Source organism: Cheilinus undulatus, linkage group 24, assembly GCF_018320785.1.
Source record: "Cheilinus undulatus linkage group 24, ASM1832078v1, whole genome shotgun sequence".
Taxonomy (NCBI): domain Eukaryota; kingdom Metazoa; phylum Chordata; class Actinopteri; order Labriformes; family Labridae; genus Cheilinus; species Cheilinus undulatus.
This window is the reverse complement of record NC_054888.1, coordinates 20,159,181-20,179,955: the sequence shown is the minus strand read 5'-3', so window position 1 is coordinate 20,179,955 and position 20,775 is coordinate 20,159,181. Positions and strand designations below refer to the sequence as shown.

The following is a 20,775-nucleotide window of genomic DNA, read 5'->3' as shown; positions in this document are numbered from 1 at the left end:
TTGAGAAGCACTGGTTTAACCCATTATCAGCAAACAACAAGGAAGAATGTAGTTTTTTTATGGAGAGAGACCTTGAGAAGAACCAGACTCACTGATGGAAATCTGTCTACTTCATCAGACTGACTTTAGAGAGTCAGATATTGATTGATAGCTTTATTTGTTGGTGTAGTATTGGTATCAGTCTTTTTTTACTGATTGAAGAGCGTGGTCAAATGGCAGGGACAAGAGCAGCCTTTTAACAAAGCTGAACATTTTACCAACCTTTTTAACTCAGACAAAACACCAAATAAGCAGCAGTCAGAGCAGAAAAGGTGCTCTGTGCTTTGTCAGAAGTCTAAATGAGGTTAACTTTTCAATTAGCCTTTTTATCTGCAAATCACTGCAAACAGTGAAAGACCTGCCTACTGTGGTGTCCTCAAATAGGATGATTTTTTCTAAAAACAAACCCAAAACCATGCAGCTGATAGGAATAAGAGAAAGGTGATCATTCTCACACAATATGTTACAATTGAAGAATTTTTTTTATCTGATTTCTCAGAAAAGCAGAGCAAGTGCACAGCTCTAAATTGTCCTCAGAAGAATACAGTATCCAATGTCTTCAAATTGATGCAATTTCTCCATATCGTTCAGATGATACATTATCCAGAAAACGGTCATGCTCAGCAGAAGCATTTACTGCTCAGATAAATGTCAAAGAAAATTGTCTGCCATTACCATAACACTGCAGCAGCAGCAGCTTTTATTCTCAAATGATGTGCACTACACAGTCAGTATTTTTATCAGTGTCCCCCAGATGGTTTCTACATTGTTTGCAAAGATTTATTGCAGCCCAAAAGAACAAAAAAAATCTTATTTCCTCAACAGTCAGCTGTCTGATTCATTTGTGCCTCTTTGCTGCTGTACATCAACACGATTTCTTTCAAACTGCAGCCGCTGTCTGTGATACTTTGTGAGTGTGAACATGGAGGATTTGGGCCCTTATGCTCAGTCACATGAATGGTAAACAACACGCCTTACAGCCTGGGGTGGCCAGCAGTCATCACATGAAAAATGAAGGAAGTAGGAGGTGATGGTTGGAGGAGAAATGCATCGGAATAAAAGTTAACATCTGCAGTTTTAGCAAAAACAACTCTGTCAAGCAAATGCACGCTGGCCACGATGTGTTTTTCTTCTCTGACAGCGCCGGCGCCCCCGGGGCAGCAAAATTGTCCTGAGACATTTTGCTTGCCAGACGCCATTATTCAAAAAGTACTTTAGCAAAGGACTTTTTCCAACCACAGTTTATCCAGCTGATGAAGCGTGCATGCACTGTTGTCACATGATCATGCCATTTCAGCCAGGGGCGATCGGAGCAGCCGGGGGTAAAGTACCTAACTGAAAAGAGGCTTTGAAACGGGGAACAAGAAGGCCACTCACTTCCTGTTCAAGCCTCTCTCCTTGCTTTTATTTAGAGCAACTCACCTGCAAAACTCTCTTGGTTTGTGTGTGACTTCACCCAAAAAAATTAAAGCAGATGAGTCTTGTATTCCTGCAGCTACCTTGGACTCCTGCTGAGGCAAAAAAAGTGTCAAAGTTTTCATATCTCTGAACCAATCTACCTCCCTGACCCCTCTTTTTTTATATTACCCAACAAATAAATGGCGTACACACTCAGATGTCCTTCACTGAACTCCAGAAATGTTTCCCTTTGAAAGCAGAAACTCTTTCATCGTTGACAAGGATGTGGAAATGTGTCCCACTGACCTCTGTGGAAAGATTAGTCCACATGTGTTCAGTCTTGTCTGCTATTATCTGGCATTTATCCCTGATATGTTAAAGCTACACTGTTCCTGAGCTTCTCTCTTGAACAGGATTTAATGAAACAGCTGTGTTTGAGGGCATTTTAGTCATGAATTATCACTGTGAGGTGATGAAAGCAAATGCAACCCAGTGTTTCCCACAGAACTATACTAGTGGTAGGAATGGCTATCATTCCCGGCCTCATTCTGTATGTTTGCTTGTTTGTGTTTCAGCTTTTTTGACAGTATTCATCAGCAGCATGTTGTAAAAAGACACTACAAATAACTCAATCAATATCTTAATCATAGAAGGAGAGCTGCATGTGCAGAGGCTTACTGTTGATGAGGTTGCACACAGCGACCGTCAAGGTTAGTAAGAGGTTGGAGGTTGCAAGAAGCTGCAGAAAAATGTCACAGTAAAACGACAGCGCTAATTTTCAGTCTTCAGTTGGTGCATTTACAGGAAGGATCTGTAAGTGGATTCCTGTGTTGTGTATTCACATGGAGATTATTAGAGGGGTTGATGATTATTGGTTTGGATGTTTATTGATGCCACTATTTGGCATTTAGCCGATTATCTGTATCTGCATTTGTTTTTACCGATAGTTAAAGCTGTGCTACTTTGGCTCAGCTACAAGGTGTGTCTGGCTTTGTTTTCACTCCCTGCAGTCTCACCTAATGTCCTGCATTGAACTCCTTGGACTGGCTTGATGTCACAACCCTACCAACAAAACAACATTGAGGCCTGAGTGGTACTAAGGGAGTGTATGACATCGCTTTCTGTATCTCCTGTATGCAATTTTATCTTTGCCACATTAAGTGCATTTTGTTTGTCATAACAAATGCATATCAGTCCCAAATATTGGCCATCACATGCATGACTAATAATCGGTATTGATATCTGCCCTGAACAACCAATATCAGTCAACCCTTAGTGGTTATATACTAAAATTTACAAAAAAAGGCAGGTAAATATACTTGGGTGGCTATAAATATACCTTGGTGGCCCACCTAGGTTAAGCCATGTGATTGCTCCCACCTCCCCTCTTGACTTGCTTTCACATTTGTACCATCACGGAGGGACCAACCACACTTGTGCCTGTGCAGCATGTATCGTTGGTTTGCAAATCCACCAAGAAGAAGAAAGAAGAAGATGTTACCATGACTACCAAGGTTATAATAGTTTTAAATTTTTCATTATTTTTTTTTTTAATTTCTTTTCACTCTCTGTGTTCGATTTCAGTTTAGTTTTTATTAGTTTTAACTGCTGTTTTTTTTTAGTTTAGTTTCTATTTTGCAAAAATGCTTTGTTTTAGTTTAGTTTTTATTAGTTTTAGTGTTAGTTTTAGTTTTTTTATGGATAGATGTCATTTTTTTACATTTTTAAAAACGTATTAAAACAAGCTACTCTTCACTTATAATTTTATTTACTTAATGATTATGTTTGAATACAACTCCAGACATAAAACTACCACTTTGTGAAGTCCTAACCAATCAGATCAGGCAATTTTACTCTCCCCAGACTTGGATGTAGTTGCCAGTCAGTATGGTTGTGTCAAAGACTAAAACTAAAACTATTTTCTTTTAGTTTTGTAAGCGCACTATACAGTTTTAGTTAGTTTTTGTTTTGTTTGGCAAAGCTTAGTTTTTATTTAGTTTCAGTTAGCTAAAATGATTTTTGAATTTCAGTCTAAGTTATTTAGTTAGTGTTAGTCAACTATAACAAACTTGGTGACTACAACTTGGGACAATGGAGTCCATCTTGCTTCTACGGATGTTTTTATTATTTTTTACATCAGTGACCCTCTTCCCACTTTTACATCTACCACACAACTCAGGATAAAATTGTTCTGTGCTGTACAATATCATATTTTTGTTTTAAAGACAGGAGTCCAAGTTTAATCAAATTGTGCATGAGACCACCTCTATAAGCAGATTGGACATGGTACCGTGTAAAAAGGATGTGCCAATAATACTCTTTTCCAGACTAAGTACAAGTAATAAAATTTGGACATGAACTGATAGCGAGTACACATATGAATACCATTCAAGTTCTCTCAGTTCCTCCTCTTGGAGTCTCTCAACTCTTGTCACCCTTATATATCTTTAATATATTCTGTCTGTAGACATTGCAAATTTCATACCTGTTCACACAATGCTGTCAAATGACACTGAGTACAGAACAGGTACTAAGACATATACTTTGACCTAGTATCTACACCGATATCATACCTGATTCTAGTATTGATATCAATGCATCCCTGCTCTTAAACCACCTAAAAACTGTTAAATTTGCCTCAAAATGCTATCGACTTCAACACTGAATTGGTCATGAAATTTAAACAAGTGTCCAAGAAAAGCTGGACCAAGCATGAAGTCAGTTTTGCTCTCATATAGTTGGAAGCAGAGCTGAGCTTAGGCCCAAAAACATCCAGCCTGGACCTAGCTTAGCCTGTCCTTTCCAATCCTGTCCCATCTTAGACTTCCTGCTCTGTTCCATCATGCCCATCCTGTCCTGTCTCGTTCTTCTCCTTGGACTGTATTCTTCTTAATACTGGCATTGTTTGATAAGTTGGCTGTTATGATTAGTTTTAAACTGCTACTCTTAGTTGTTAGAAAGACAGAAATCTTTTCGGATGAGATCTAAATGAGTGTACCATGTTGGCATGTATTTTTTTGCAAGGTAGCATATTTATTAGGATCTCAAAAAGCACAATTTAAAATATTTTAGGACAAACTACAGTCTTAAACATAATAAACAAGAATTAACTTAAGCTAGCCTAGATAGGACTGGACCAGTATTAGTCTGAGCCCAATTGCACTTTCAGGCAAAAACTCTACCTTCTAAGTTGGGCATATTTCTTGCCATTCAGCTTTGCATTTTAGTTCATTAAAAAGTTAGACCACTCAGCAGGTACAGGCAGTGGAATTTTAAAGTTAAAATAACATGTCATCAGCATAGAGAGGTATTTCAAACATATGTGTAAGATTGAACCTAAAAGTTGCATTTGTTCAGACAATTAAAATGAGCCTTGAGGGACGCCACATGTAATTGATTCATGTGATGAGCAGCCTTTCCTCTTCTTCCAGAGAAGACTCTTTCTGTCAGCCAGGAGGAAAACATTTTCAACACAAAGCCCCAGAGGCCGACTCCCCCCTCCAGGTGTTTAAAAGGATGTCATGGTGGGATCTGTCAAATGTTGCGCTGAGATCAACCACAACTAAAGCTGATTTTCTCCTGCATTTCATGTCTAGACATCTCAAACTTGCTGTTTCCTTCTGCAAGAAGTCACTGCTCAGTTTGCAGCAGCTCCTCAGTTGTAAAACCCTCCAGGATGTGTGCGAATGTGCGTTCCGTCTGCAGCGTTTCCCCCAGAGAGCAGAACATTGCCATCAGGCCGCAGGAACAAGGTCCAGTGAGTCACACAGGCTTGAATTACTAAATCCTCTCCTCAAAGGAAAAAATAGCTCGGCTTATACAATCGCTACTCAATAAAACATTCCTGCATTCAGAAGCTCTGACCTCATTTAGCAAACATTCAGTGTTTTATCTTAATAATAAGGCTCTTATCCAGTGAGACCTTGATCTGTTTCAGGAATAAACATTCCCAAATCCTCACTGATCTGTGAAATGGAACAGATAAAAGTGTTTTATTAGAAAACACCGTGGCCTACTGAAAAATATGCCAGTGCTGAGTGTCTTTTTATGAAAATACACATGCTGATGGGTGTAGTAAATGAGGAAGAAATGTTAGGAAAGGTTGGGATGATATGAAACAGAAGGGCTGAATGTGAATAGATGAAGTCAGGGAGGGAGTCTGGAGGTGGGGGCCTGGCTGAAGTAGCTCCTTTGTCCCTCCTGTGGCTTCTGTAACAAGAGAGGAGGAGGCACAGAGGCACAGAAAATGAAATGGATTTGCAGGGAGGGACGTGAGAACTGATACAACAGAAGAAAAAGTTCAGACACACCTGGACAGGGATACTGGATTAGAGCAAGGCGTGCTCTTTTTGCCCATAGATAGATTATCCTGTATTTTCTTTACTGCCCCTAAGACTTAAACTGGATATTTCTTTCCTGCCGAGGTTAGATAAAGATCAGTTGATTTATGGCTTTGTCAAAGCTCCTGAAAGTTGTCAGCTCTTCATTTCTGTTGGAGATTGCTCTGCAGCATTTTGCTAAAATTAGGATATTATTGATCTGGAGAAATAGCACACAATGTCTGGCTTCAAAAAGTTGCAAATTTTATAAGTTTGATGTCCTTCTTTTGGATTTTAAACCTAAAAATGCCGGAGTTTGTTTGTCCAGAAGCAAGGCCGCCCAGGAGGGGGATTAAAGGAAGAGCTTTCTGGGGCACAGACAAACTGGAGGCCCATGGAGGTCAGGAAAAACCCAGTCCACTTTACAGTTAAGCTTTGATAATGATATTTTATTCTTAACCTGAATAATAACCATCAACATTTCATCAAAGCAACAAAACATTTTATTTAATCTATGCTGTAGTACAAATATAGCCCTTTTCAAAATGTAAACCCCTTTTATTAAAACAACATAACCTTTTAATTGGTAAAGTCAACAATGTGGATATGCACACTGAACTAAACCATCTGGAAAGTAATGATAGACTTTAAAGCAGTGATGTGCACAAACATCAGGATGCCAGAAGATAAAAACAGGAAAAACTAAGACAACTTCAATGCAAAGGAATTACAAAGCTTTGAACAGGGGCAAAAAATATCGACAAAAGGTGGACAAAATGGCAACAAAGCACCAAAACAAATGGGTAAAAAGTGGCAAAAAATGAGTAAGAAGCAACCGAAACCGTCAAAAGGCAGCCATAATGGGATATAGATACCAAATGGGCAAAAATGTGGCAAAACAATGGGGAAATTGGCAAAAAAGGCGAAAAAGTGGGAAAATTGGCATAGAGTGGCACAACAATGGGAAAAATTTGCAAAAAGCAACAAAAACAGCAGGAAAACTGGCAAAAACAGAGAAATTTGGCAAAAAGCGGCAAAACAGTGGCAAAAGGTCACAAAAAATGGCAAAACAAAAGGAAAATTGCCAAAAAGCGGCAAAAATGGTGAGAAAATGGGCAAAAAGTGGCTAAACAATGGGAAAATTGGCAAAAGTTGCAAAAAAGGGTGTAAACTGGAAAAAAAGAGTGTCAAAGGGAAACAAAACAGCCAAAATGGGGCCATCGGGGCAAAAACGAAATTAATTAAAAGAAGCAAAATAGTGGCAAAAATTGGTTTACAGTAGGAAAAGAGTGGAATTAAGAAGCAAAGAAATGCAGAAATATGTTAAAGGTTGCAAAAAAAGGCAAAAAACATTGAAAATGGGTAAAAGTTGCAAAAATTGGCAACAATTTGTTTAAATTGGCAAAAAGGTGGAATCTAAAGGCAAAAAGAAATAAAAAAAAAAAGCCAAAATATGTTAAAGTAGAGAAAGGCGCAAAAAACATTAATAAATGAGAAAAAAGTGGCAAAAATTGGTGTAATGTGGCAAAAAGGTAGCATCAAAAAGGAAAAAACAGCCAAAATGGGTTAGAAATGGTAGAAGAAAATGGTCTGAAAGTGTTGAAAAGCAGTTAAAAAGTAGTTAGTAGCATTTTCTTTGTTTTTCAGGGGCCCAGCCAATTCTTTCCTGTCCAGAAGACACGTCACACTACACTACAAAGATTTTTATCCTATGAGTGTTTTTATTTTACTTTGATTTAGATGCATAAAGAATTCAAATAAAGTTGGAGTTGGTTGTCATAGTAGCCTTTTTTTATAGAGCATATTTTTTCAAAATTCAAGCTACAAAGTGCTTTAAAACTGCAGCAAATAAAATGAAATGCTACAAAATCCCCAGTTGGCCGTCATTTTTTCAGTGCAACATTTGAAGCTGTTATGCAAACATAATAGAACCCAAAATGTCTGTATTTTTGTGTTTAGATCAGTCCTGAATGAACTGCAGCACCAATAACCAGCTAATCCTGCTCTATAGTGACAAAATCTTTAGTTCTGTTGTGCAATATAGATTCTCTTGAGGCCGAAAGTGAAGAAAAGCCTGTGTTGCTCTCACAGCGTAGAGATATTTCAGCTGTACCCCCGCTGGCTCTAATTGTCTCTCTGTCCCGGCTGATAAAAATGAAAGTGTTGCAGCTGAACAAACCCTCATAGTTTGTCTTCAGGGTTGTAGCACGGCTCATCATGTCTCCCCCACTCTCCTCCACTCCAGCCGACAGGTGTTCTCGTGTGAAATGCGAGCCAGCATCGATCAGGAGGAGCCGCGGGGCTCTGAAGGGAGCATCTGACACCGGCCCGGCAGATCTGTTAACGCCAAGGCTCGGGTTACGAAGGCAGAGGACAAACGAGAGCCAGTCCTCATGTCTGTCAGAGTAAGAGAGAGGTTGAAAGGCTCTGAGAGCATTGTTTAATAATAGATACACAGAGGGAGAGGAAGGCACAATCACTACTGCAGGAGACGTAATCAATCCGCAGTTTGTGGACTCTTAAAGTCAGCAGTTATGAAACAGCAGGGACCTCTGTTAAAACACCCCTCCTGTTTCTGTTTTTAGCCTGTAAAAATCAGCAGCATCTCGCACTGGACCATTTCAAAATCATATGAAACCCTTCAAATGTTCAAACTAGACCAGTGGTTCCCCCTTGCAGGTGTGCCTTGAGGCAAGTCCAGGTGTGCTGTAGGTTTGTAAAGCCATAAATTATCACTACAACTAAGTAGTGTGAGGATACTTGAAGATGTTAAAGAAGCTATGGATATGAAAATGATGTGCTTTTAGAGTTTAGCTTGATCTGAAGTGCCTTGGGTCAAAAAAAAATTAATTGTTAGAAATTCTGCCTCACTGAAACACCAACTGTTGAGTACAGTTTTTCATGTTTTAGCTCATCAAAGGGGACATATGCAAACATCACTTTTTCAGGCTTTTCTTACAAAAATATATGCCCCTGGCCTGTCCACAATCCCCTCAAGAACTAGTAAAGTTCATTCCATACCCCCCTCTCTTTCTCCACCTTCCAGATAATGTGTGCTGAAACAAGCCAATCTCAGATTTTCCCCTCATGATGTCTTGTGGGGAGTTAGCCCCGCCCCCAGGTTCGGTTGGCCCTCCCTGCTTGGAAGAAAGTTCTGCTCTCTTCTTGTGATCCTCCCCTCAGTTGCCAGCTGAGAGGAGGGGCGTGGTCAGGGGCGGAGTCAGACAGCTCAGTAACATTTAAAGCCCCAGACAAAGAAACAGCTCGTTCTGAGCAGGGCTGAAACAGAGGGGGTTTAAGACATGCAAAAATCCAATACTGGAGTGTTTTTTCAGCAAGAAAAAAAAGGGTAAAAATATGTCCCCTTTAAGCTCTGCTCTTACCTGAGTTTACCAAAGCTGATGTCGGCTCAGCCTCCCTCAGTGTGACGCGAAATCTTTTTAGAGATCCACATGTTTTGCCTCAGCTGAGTAGAGCTGGTTGTTTTCTTTCAAAGTGGCTCTCTATTTGGTACCAGTTTGGCTTTTGATATGTGGAATAAATAACGACAAATAAGGGAGGAAAGGAAACTGGCACTCAAACGGGAGTTAGCTACCATGGCTAACATTTAGTAGAACAGGTTCATTTGTCAATGGTACATCTTTACTTGTTGTCCTACCCTACAAGGTTTTCTCAGCTTATAATGCATTACCATTTCAATTAAAGGCATATTTGTGACAATTGAGGATTTTTTTTAATATGTTAAAGGGGCTAAGCTAGCCTCTTAGCTCAGCGCAAGACTCCTCAAGTCTTGTTTCCTTCATCTGGCTAGACCAGGGGTTCTCAATGTTGGGGTCGGGACCCCATTTGGGGTCGTGAGACTCTTAGATGGGGTCACCAGATGCCTTAGAAAAATAAGAGTATTTTTGAAATGACACTGTTGCCACTTTACACCAATTTTGCCAAATTTTAACACATTTTTGCAACTTCAAACCCATTTTTGTCAGTTTTAAACCCTTTCCACCACTTGGTTTTTGCCACTTCTAAACCAAATCTTGCCACTCTCTACCTTTTTTTGGCTCTGTTCACACATTATTACCACTATTAACCCCTTTTACTACTTTTTATGCCACATTTCACAATTTGATATGCCCATTTTTGTCAATTTAACCTATTTCTTCCAATTTCTGCCTCAACTAACCCTTTGAATTTATTTATGAAATTTTCATCCCATTTCACCAAATTTCCACCTATTGTTGCCACTTAAATGCTCTTTTAACCACTTTTTAATCTCCTTTCACCGCTTACTATGCCTGTTTTTGCCACTCTAACCTATATTGCCCCTCTATTTTTGCCCTTTCTTGGTTATTTTTACCACTTTTATCAAATTTTTGGCTCTTTGATATCCAATTTCTACCCCTTTTCCACTATGTTTTGCCATTATTAACTTATTTTAGCTATTTTTAACATATTTTAATTCTGTTTTTAACATAAGGATTTGCATTTTTAAAAGGGCTACCTACTCCACAAAATAATTAAAAAGATATTTGTTTCTTTGATAAGAGTGGTAATTATTCAGGTTAAATATAAAATACCACAGCTTAACTTTACAGTGGACCATGATTCGGCTGGGCCCCAGAAAGCTCTCCCATTTTTCCCCCCTAATGGGTGGTACAGTGGGGGTCCCCAGTCTCTGGGACTGTTATTTTGGGGGTCATGGGCTGAAAAGGTTGAGATCTGCCAGTAGACGCTAGTAGAAAATGTATGATATTGATCACCTCCACACCAGGTAAAAAATCACACTTTTTATAAAGCTTAGGAATAGTATTCGATGAATGTAGAAGTTTTCTGATGATAATTGCAGCGTAGAGGTCCATTTAGAGCTCTAAAGTACTAACCTCATTCCTAATGGCTGCCCCCCTCTACCTAACAGAAATTTTAATGACTTTTTGACTCCCAGTCAGGCTAAAATTGTGTTTATGATGCAGGAATAATTGCACATTTCCGATGCTATTCCGATGCTATTTCCGATTATTAGGATTTCTGAGAGCTCTCAGTGCTTATACTATGTAATATCTCTTCTCTGTTAAATACTGTCATGATTTTTAAATTATAGTCTGCGGATTGAAGGTTAAAAACTTAACAGTAGTGAAGACGGCGCTGTCCTTCTGCTGCTCTTATTATTCTCTTTTCTCTCCCTACCTGTCAGTCCGGCCCCCCCCCTCCTCCTGTTGAAGCTCATTTCGCTGACAGCCGCTCGCTCAGCTGTCAGCTCCGTCTGTCCGTCTGCTCCGAGGCTCCCTGCAGGTCGTCACGAGCTCGTGTTTTTCAGTCTCTCACGGAGCGTACTGTTGTCTATTTTTAGAACAGAATCATCCTGTTATTAAAAAAGGTGGAAACATTGAACAAAAGCAAGCTGGAGGCGGAGACATCAATGTAAAAATCTTTTTGTGATGCGGCCGTTGGTTCAGAGTGAAAACTTTCTGAAGTTTTGCATTTATAAAGAAAGAATTGCACAGCATTACAGCATATCAGAAATGGTTGCAAACTGCTGAAATGTAGTGAAAAACTCCCTAAAATGATGAAGTTTCAGCCCCCCTTGGATCAAATCAGAGCTGAAGTTTGGATTTAAATAACTCCAGCTGGAACTGAAACAACAGCTGAAGTGTCCTAAAGCAAGACTCCCACTTTGACCTCCATCTGGTGCTGTTCGAGCATACAATATGGGTCTTCTTCCCCAAAAAGTGAGTATTATTCTTGCTCTAAAGTTGGAGCAGAAGGTTGTCATCCTCCTGACTTTCTTCCTGTTTCCCTCTCCGTGCCTGGCGCTCTAATCCTTTCCGGCTTAAACAACACGTTTAGCTCCTGATTTGCATTTGAAGGCATCATGCTCATCTCAAGTGTTGAACCTTGACACGCGTTTGAGGTGGTGTGAGAGCGTCTATATTTAGAGCCCGTGTGAAGTCTGAGTCAGCAGAAGGCCAAAGAGCTCGACGGCCAGGTGGTCGAGAGACAAAGACAGAGAGAGAGAGAGGAGGCTGGACTGTGTGGGTGGTTTCTGAAGAGGTTATTCAGGTTAATTCATTTTATTACAGCCCTGCGGTTCATTATACAGACAATAAAAGATAAAAAAGAGGTAAAACAGCCTCTTAAAGTAGATCATGGTAATAAATTTAAATGGCATGACCTCAGGATGAGGAGGTTTCCCCTCTTTTCTTTAAAGTTTGAGCTCAAACATGCATCTTACATGGATTTATAATGGATTTGTTGCCTCACAGATAAATACTAAGCCTTTTCTTACACACTATGGAGAAACAAGATGTTATCATCCCTGCTCTGTCTGTTTCTTTCTTATCTGTCAATCAGAAAACCTTTGAAATTAATATGATTTATGCATGGAGTTTCCACAATGAGGGTGCAGCATGGAATGAGGCAACGCCATTATTTAACCTTTATTATGTTTCCATGATCTTGGGAAGCTGAAATCATAATTGAATTTATACTCCATTAATCGCCTAGCTCTATCACACTCACCTACACCTTCAACAACCTGATTATTTCATGCATTAACAGGGATTTATGTCTGTTTCAGACACTAAGTGGTAATCCTTAATGCATTCTGAAAACGGTTTAATATTCAGTAGATCAGACTGCATAAAGGGGTGGTCTGGAATGGCTTCATCTGGACCAGGGGTCCAACCTTTTCAGTTTCATGGACATCTATGCTGCAATTATCATCAGAAAACTTCTACATTCATCGAATACTATTCCTAAACTTTACAAAATGTGATTTTTTTACCTGGTGTGGAGGTGTACAATATCATACATTTCCTACTAGCTTTGTCTAGCCCAGTGGTTCTCAACCTTTTCAGCCCGGGACCCCCAAAATAAAGGTGCCGGAGACCGGGGACCCCCACTGTACCTGAAGGTGACTGAACACAGTCATGAACATTCAAGAATAGAATTCCCCAGTAGGGTGGAAAAATAGGAGAGCTTTCTGGGGACCAGCCAAACTGGGGGCCAGCAAATCATGGCCCATTGTGGAGTTGAGCTGTGGTATTTAATATTTAACCTAAATAATAACCACTCTTATCAAAGACACAAATTTTAATTCATTTGTGTAGTAAGGAGCTCTCTTAAAAATGTAAATCCATTTGTTGAAAACGGTATTAAAATATGTTTTACAAAATAGCTTAAATGGGTTAATAATGGCAAAAATAGTGGGAAGGTGGTGAAATTAGAAGTGGGTTAGAGATGCCAAAAATAAGATTAAGTGGCAAAAAAATAACCAAAAAATGGCAAAAAATGGCATTAAAGGGGCAAAAATAGGTGGAAATTTAGTGAAATGGGATTAAATTTGATATAAACTGTCAAAAAAGGGTCAGCTGAGGCATAAATAGTCAGAAACAGGCAAAAATGGGCATATCAAATTCTGAAATGTGGCTTAAAAAGTGGTAAAACGTGTTAATAGTGGCAATAATGTGTCAACAGAGCCAACAATACAAAACAAAACAGGCAGAAAAAAAGTGGTGGAAAGGGTTTAAAATGGACAAAAAGATGGGTTTTAAATGGAAAATTTGGCAAAATTGGTGTAAAGTGGTACAAGTTCAATTCAAAAATGTTCTAAGTTTTTCAAGGCAGCTGCAGACCCCCTCTCAGTGTCTCGCAACCCCCAATGGGGTCTCCACCCCAACATTGAGAACCTCTGATCTAGACTGCAGGATCCCTGCAGATCCATAAATTGCACATTTGAAATTTAAGGCCATAAAAAGTCTTAAAAAGTCAGATTTTTACCAGTGAGAGGTTGTAGATTTCAGAAGGCGCATGGCATTTCTTTATCTGATATAGTCATCCTACTCCACAAATTCTTGCATAAATATTCTCCATAATTCAAGGAATTCAGAGTTGGATGTTTGAGATTTCCCAGGCGAGGACCCTCAGTCCAATCTCTGATTTTATACGACTCACTGTGATTTGATAAATTCTGTACTTTTGCATGTATAATCCTTGCAGACCACCCTTATTTCAACAGGTCTTGACTGACTTTATTCTGCCTCCGTGGGACATACTGATAGAATAGAGGCTTTAAATGTGTCAGAGGTCATTAAATTTGGGCATTTATGTCTTGATTTTGCCCTTCACCATTTGACATTTCATAACCAGTTTATTCAGCCCTCGACTGGTGCGCCGAGAAATCTCATACCTTTCATTTTTGAGTGTTTATCATGCAAAAAGTGCTACTTATTTTCCTCATTTCAGGTCTTACAAAGGTCTTAAAAGTCTTAAATTAGATTTTTAAAGCATGTGGGAACCCTGGGACTGGATTTGTTGTGGCGGCACACACCAAAGACCATCCCATCAACTGATGTCATCTGTGTAACTGAGACAGGAAGAAGAAGTGGCGTGAGAGTGTATCCTTTTAGAGGTTCAGATTATCAGTCCCAGCTCAGTATTAAAGCTGGTCTGTCGGCTCCCACAGTTCTTCTTTTGGCACCATTTTGCCTTTTTTAAAGGTGTTTTTAAACCTCTAGTTTGGAATTTCTTTGTATGAGCATGCTAACCTTGCAAAGCAGATGGATTTGCCAGACTCCGCGTCTGTCATCATGCAAATCCATCTTGGAAAACTCCAGAAAAACTGGACACTGTTGGGACTAATGAGAATCATTTGAAGAGAGTGGGGTGATAGCTATGGGTGGGGTTTAGTTGTACTCAAAGCCATTTGCAATGGCTGCCTCCAGTACAGTGATTACCTTGGATGTAGCTTTAGCATAGCGCCAGTTTTACCAGCGCTGGACCGGTTTCTGTATGAAATAAAGAATAAAAACAAAACGTAAAGTTTTTCTTGATGTGAAAGATGTTTTAACTCTTCTGCTGACCTGCTTCAGCATGAGTTGGTGCCAGTAACAGGGGGAAAAGGTTAGCTGTCATGTGAGTGTTTGTATACAACGACTGCGAGTGGAGTGATTAGCTCGGACTTAGCCACAGCAGCAGTTTTGTCAGAACTGGACAGCATCTCTCTTTTAAAACAAGGGTTTGACTGACCGCTATCACACCAGCTCAAATTAACCAAACCAGCTGGAGTTTGTTTTAACCAAACCAAACTGATTAGGTGTGAAAGCACCCTAAAACGGCAACAAAAATGGAGGACAACAAACAGAAACCAGCTTATTTCACTCACAGAAGGAGCCAGCTCTTAGGACTGTCTCATCAGCAAACAACACATCATGACCTGTCTGTAACTTGTCATCTTGAACCGAGTCATCATTTCAGTCTGACCCTATACCCACTGTGTCCTTTCCAAGCATGTTTATGACAGCATGAAGGAGAAAAGCGGTTAAAGAGGCATTACTTGCAGAGTATGGATGCATGCATGGCCTTCATCAGACCCAGAAAGACTTTTGTCTCTCCACTCTTAAAGCTCTCTCTCTATGCTCAGACAAACCTCCCCGCTAAGAAGCTGAAAGGTTTCACTGCAGGACAGAGCAGCACTTTAGAGATGCTGCAGTGGTCGAGACCCCGGCGTGTGAGCCAAAATCTTATCTCTGGATGGACACACTCGTGCACACACTGCTCTTTTTTTGTGGGAGTGTAAAGGGAAAAACTGCTCAGTGGCTGTTTGTGCTTCTTTTCAAGAAAATCCTGCCTGCAGAGTGTTTTTCCAGTCAGCTGCTTTTAATGCTCGCTAGTTTTTAACCCTCGTTTAACCGGGTTAGCAGAATAAGAGCGCCTTAACAGCAGCAGCAGCAGCCTGAGGGACGTGACTGGGATTAGACACTCACATAGAGATGGTTGTTTTTTCTTTAGCAGCAGTGTTTTTAGCTTTTGTACTCAGCATTTAGCCCTGAGACACAAACAGCACATCTGAATGGGACTAAAGCTGGGAATTTTTGTGAAGATTAACAGCGTTGGTGAAAACAGAATACATGCTCTGTAAAAATCCTCATGTTCCTGAAATGATCAAGTAAATATTTTTACCCTGTGAAGCTTCTAAAATGAGTGAAGTTAAACCATTTAAAGAGGAAAAATCCTGTTTTTTAGAACTGCTCCTCACTCATAAACATGAAGATTAAGACTGTTAGAGAAAGAAACACAATTTTCTGCACACAGTTTGACCTCTTTAATTCTTGCTTAAGTAGTAATTATATTTGACCCCAAAGGAATGCTAAAAATGATTCAAATAAATATTTCCAAATGGAAAAATGGCCTTTGTTTGCAGCTTATTAGACAGAGAAATATGGTGTTTCACAAGATTAGAAGAAACTCAAAACTTTTTCCAGTTATCTCTTCAATCCTTCAAATCCATCAGACTTGTCAGCCATGATGTGCACAAATCCAAGGATGCCAGAAATAAAGTAGAAAAACACTGAGACAAATTTAATGGGAATTAATTGTGGAAAGAGGCAAAAAAATGGAAAGGGGCTACAGTGGGTTAAACTGGCAAAAAAGAATAGAAGATAGAGAAGAGAAAGTGTCAAAAGGAAGTGGCAGAAATTGGCATAAAGGGGCAAAATGTTGGCAAAAAGAGTGAAAAGAGGCTAAAATGGGATAAAAGTGCAAAGAAAAGGTGGAAATGATTTACATAAGGTGGCAAAACTGTGACAAAATGGGCAAAAGTAGCAAAGAACGGGTTGAACGTGTCAAAACAGTGGCTAAAAAGGGCAGAAAGTGGCAAAATGAGATAAAACTGGCAGCAAGAGGTGGCAATAATTGACATGAAGTGCCAAAACAGTGACAATAAGTGGAAAATGGGTTAAAAGTGGCAAAAATTGGACAAAAGTGCCAGAAAGACATGAGGTGGCAAAACAGTGGTATAAAGTGGAAAATAATGGGTTGAAAGTGGCAAAAATGGGTGAAGATATGAGAAAATGCGATTAGAGTGCCAAAAAGTGGGCAACAATAGACATGAGGTAGCAAGACAGTGGCAAAACAGTAGTAAAAATGGGTGAAGATATGAGAAAATGCGATTAGAGTGCCAAAAAGTGGGCAACAATAGACATGAGGTAGCAAGACAGTGGCAGAACAGTGGTAAAAATGGGTGAAGAGATTAGAAAATGGGATAAAAGTAGCAGAAAGTAGGCAAAACTTGACATGAGGTTGCAAAACAGTGGAATTAAGTGGCAATACTGGGCAAAAAGTGGAAAAAATTGGACAAAAGTGCCAAAAAGTGGGGAACAATTGGCATAAGGTGGCAGAATAGTGGCAAAACTGGACAAAATGCAGCAAGAAATGGATTGAAGTGCCAGAAACAGGGAAACAATAGACAAAAGGTAGCAAGACAGTGGCATAAAATGACAAAAATGGGCGTAGAGTGGCAAAACAGTGGTTAAAATGAGTGAAGATATTAAAAAATGGGATAAAAGTAGCAGAAAGTGGGCAAAAATAAACATGAGGTTCAAAACAGTGGAATATAGTGGCAAAACTGGGCAAAAAGTGGAAAAAATTGGACAAAAGTGCCGAAAAGTGGAGAATAATTGGCAAAAGGTGGCAGAACAGTGGCAAAACTGAACGAAAGGTGGCAAAAAAATTGGATTGAAGTGCCAAAAACAGGGCAATGATAGACATACGGTAGCAAGACCGTGGCAAGTGGGAAAAGTGGGCGTAGATTGGCAAAACAGTGGTGAATATAGTGTAAAGTGGCAAACATTGCACAACAGTGCCAAAAAGTGGTCTATAGTTGACATGAGGGTGCAGAACAGTAGATTAATTGGCAAAAATGGGCTTAAATGTCAAAACAATGGCAAAAATGGGAAAAGATAGGAGAAAATTAGATAAATGGGCTAAAAAGTGTGCAACAACATACATGAGGTTGTAAAACAGTGGTAAAACTGGGCAAAAATAGGATCAATGTGCCAAAAACAGTTGCAGCAACATACATAAGGTTGTAAAATGGGCATAAAATGGCAACAAAGTGGTAAAAATGGGCTAAAAGTGCCAAAAAGGGGGCAGCAGTTGACATGAGGTGGCAGAACAGTGGTATAAATTGGCAAAAATGAGTGTAGAGTGGCAAAACAGTGGCAATGAAGTAGCAAAAACCAGCATAATTGGGTGGAACTTGGCAATAAAAAGGGTTAAAAGTGACAAAGATCAGCAGAAAATGTGTTGAAAAGGGTTGGAAAGTAGCATCTATAAATAATCCCAACATCAGAACTAAGTAATAGTTTGTCATCTCCAAAATGAGGTAACTGTTTGCCAGGATGCTTGGACCAATGCTCCAGCCCACATGCATCATCATCAATAAATCTCATCTGGGTTGTGGCCCATTCTCTGGGTTTTTCAGGTCCCAGCCAACTGTGGGCAGGCCTGCCCAGATCTGTGTGTGTCTTATTTATCACCATCATTTAAAGTAGCAGTGTGGTTGTTTTAAAGCAGTTTCGCAGTTTTCCGGACATTAAATCTCAACTAAAGAAGTTGGGGTCGTCTAATTTGGGTCCTTTCTTGGTTAAGGTCCAGTGATTGGTTTGCCATTTTCTGTCACATACAAAATTGCAAATAAATTTAATTTTGTTGCTTACTGGCAGTATTTAAACACTCCTGTTGGTTTCCCTAAGTTGAAGAGATCAATCTTAATTGGCGTTCCTTCTCCTATCAGGCGTTGCTGAAGATGGATTGCCAGGGTCTGGTTGCCAGGTTGGTCCTGGATTTCGTCTTGTTGACGACAGCGGTGGAGGTGGCGTCTCGGTGGAGGGAGCTGGCTGAGAAACTCGCTCGAGTGTCCAGGCAGCAGATGGAGGCTTATGAGGCTCCGCATCGTGACAAGAACGGTCTGCTGGACAACGAGGTGAGAGAGAGCATTCCTAATCAGAAATACTTCATCCTCAACTAGGGATTAAAAACATGAATATTCATATCGGCAAATATGGAAATTACTTCCAATGTATCAGCAGAAATATGGACAGAATGTGCAGTTTGTTTTAAAGCTGAATCAATAGACAAAATTGTGTTAAAGGAGCAAAGTTTTAGCTCTATGCTTCAGTCTAAAGTCTAACCTGTTGCTCTCTGAGCCTCACTCTGCTCCTTTTCTCTCTCTCTCTGACCTCAACCCTGCCACCATCCAGTCCATGTGGAAGCCAGCCTACGACTTCCTCCTGACGTGGGCGGCCCACGTTGGCGACAGCTACCGGGACGTGATTCAGGAGCTCCATCTCGGCCTGGACAAGATGAGGAACCCCATCACCAAGAGGTGGAAGCACCTGACCGGTACGCTAATCCTCGTCAACTGCCTGGATATACTCAGAAGTTCTGCCTTCTGTCCCACAGGATACGGAGACTTTGCTGTTTGATGATTTTACATGTAACTGGAGGATGTTTCTAAAGATTTGAAGGGACTTTTTTGACAGATCATAAAGGATTTATTGGATCTTTGTTTCTATGTCTCTGGAGTTTGTTGACACTGGAATATTCTTCATCTCAGTCATGGATGGCGTTGGCGTAATGGGACACTTTGGATATTAGGAAAAATTGAAAATTTTTGACTGGCTGGTCCTGAATATCTGGTTCACTTTCCTCAACCTTGGCTGTTCAGGTTGAATTCATACGTCCTGGTTTTTGTTTAGAGTCTTCAATCAATTTTGCGCCATCGCTGAAATAGGACAATTTTTAGCTTTTTGGAACTGAAGACTGCCTCTCTCTGTTTGTCTTTCTTTTTCCTGTTCTTCTCTTTTCTACCTCACCTTTTCTTTGTCTATCTTTTGTGACCCTTTAGTGTTTATGTTGAATGCTGTTTTCGCTGTTTCTGATTAATTCCCCAAACTTGTTTCAGCTATTTTGTTCCAGTTGCAGCATTTCCCTCAGGACAACATCAGAGACCTCAAACAGTGCAGTACAACCTCATATACTGTGAACCTAAACCACTTTTATTTACAACTAAACATGCTCCGACTTTGGCCTATGTTTGCTAGTTAAAGTTTACTTTTCCCTCCATTACTAACCGCTGATTTTTGCCACCTCTACCTGGAATCTTTTAAAGGAAAAGGCAAAGCAGACTTGTTTGAAAAATCTGCAATAAAACTGTAGTTTCATACTCAGAAGTGAAGAGCGTTTTGTCAGTGATTAGCTTGCCAAAAACTGTTAGCCTGAAGCTAACTTTTCATGTGACTTAGTGAAGTCCATGCAGTAAAGTTACAGTGTTTGTAGACGATATAGTTCTATTTTTTATACTTTGAATGAAGACACAGATAAATTATTACCAGTGTTTTTCCTCTTTACTTTTGTTTGGTTTGGGGTTTCTTTTCCTATGTCATTTTCATCTTTTTTCAGTGGATAGAAAATGAAAAACTTGAAAATTCTGTGCAGAAAGTGCACAATATCCTGCTAGATAGCATTCAAAAATACAGAAAAATGTGCAAAAGCATCACATTTTCCTCCAATATTGTGATCTCAAAGGTACAGCTTGACTTTAACTCTTTATCTAATTGTCGGGATTTGATTAAAGATGTATTAGCTGTTTCAGAAAAGCCTATCCAGTTTCATATGAAATGTTTCATCTTTTGTGATTTCTGCAAGATTAATCAGTCATCTTTGTCTTTCTTTTCTTGCAGTGTCTTGTATCTGTTAACAGAAAATACACAAGGAGTGTTTATATATTTGTATCCCCTGTGATGGGTCGCAGATCTGAATCTGTTCAGTGTTTCTGCTTGGAAAGTTTCAATAAAACTGAAACATTATAACTGTGTGGATTTACGGTCTCTGTGTTGTTGATGGCAGAGGTTTCCTGCAGATCAGAAGTACTGCAAAGCTCATAAACATGCTTCATGTTTAATTGAATCATGATAACTGAAATGTTCTGCATCTTTCAGGTCTGCTCTTTTTCTAGTTCGACTTGACTCTTCTACCATGACTTCAACAAAAACTGCTGCGGCAGTGACTTCACAGCTTTTTACTCCAAACTCTCCATCTGCTCTGGTAAGAGAAGACATTTTATACATTTATGAGTGTATTTAAAATGATTAAACATGGATTATTCAGGTTTATATACTAAAAATACAACTGAAAGTAAAATGAAAGAATAAAGAACTTTATACCAGTGGAGATCCAGGAAGGA

The 20,775-nt window shown here is 39.6% G+C and overlaps 1 protein-coding gene across 3 annotated transcripts in view; it reads left to right on the top strand.

The window, feature by feature from the left end:
- LOC121506167 (SH3 domain-binding protein 4-A-like) overlaps window positions 1-20,138 on the top strand; it is a 90,167-nt gene extending 70,029 nt beyond the window's left edge. For all 3 annotated transcript variants that reach the window (XM_041781806.1, XM_041781804.1, XM_041781805.1), the window contains 2 exons: window positions 18,325-18,513; window positions 18,791-20,138. In XM_041781806.1, coding sequence (XP_041637740.1) covers window positions 18,325-18,513; window positions 18,791-19,015 — 414 coding nt within the window. In that variant the 3' untranslated portion in view covers window positions 19,016-20,138. The remainder of the gene's footprint in view (window positions 1-18,324; window positions 18,514-18,790) is intronic.
- Window positions 20,139-20,775: the final 637 nt, after the last annotated feature.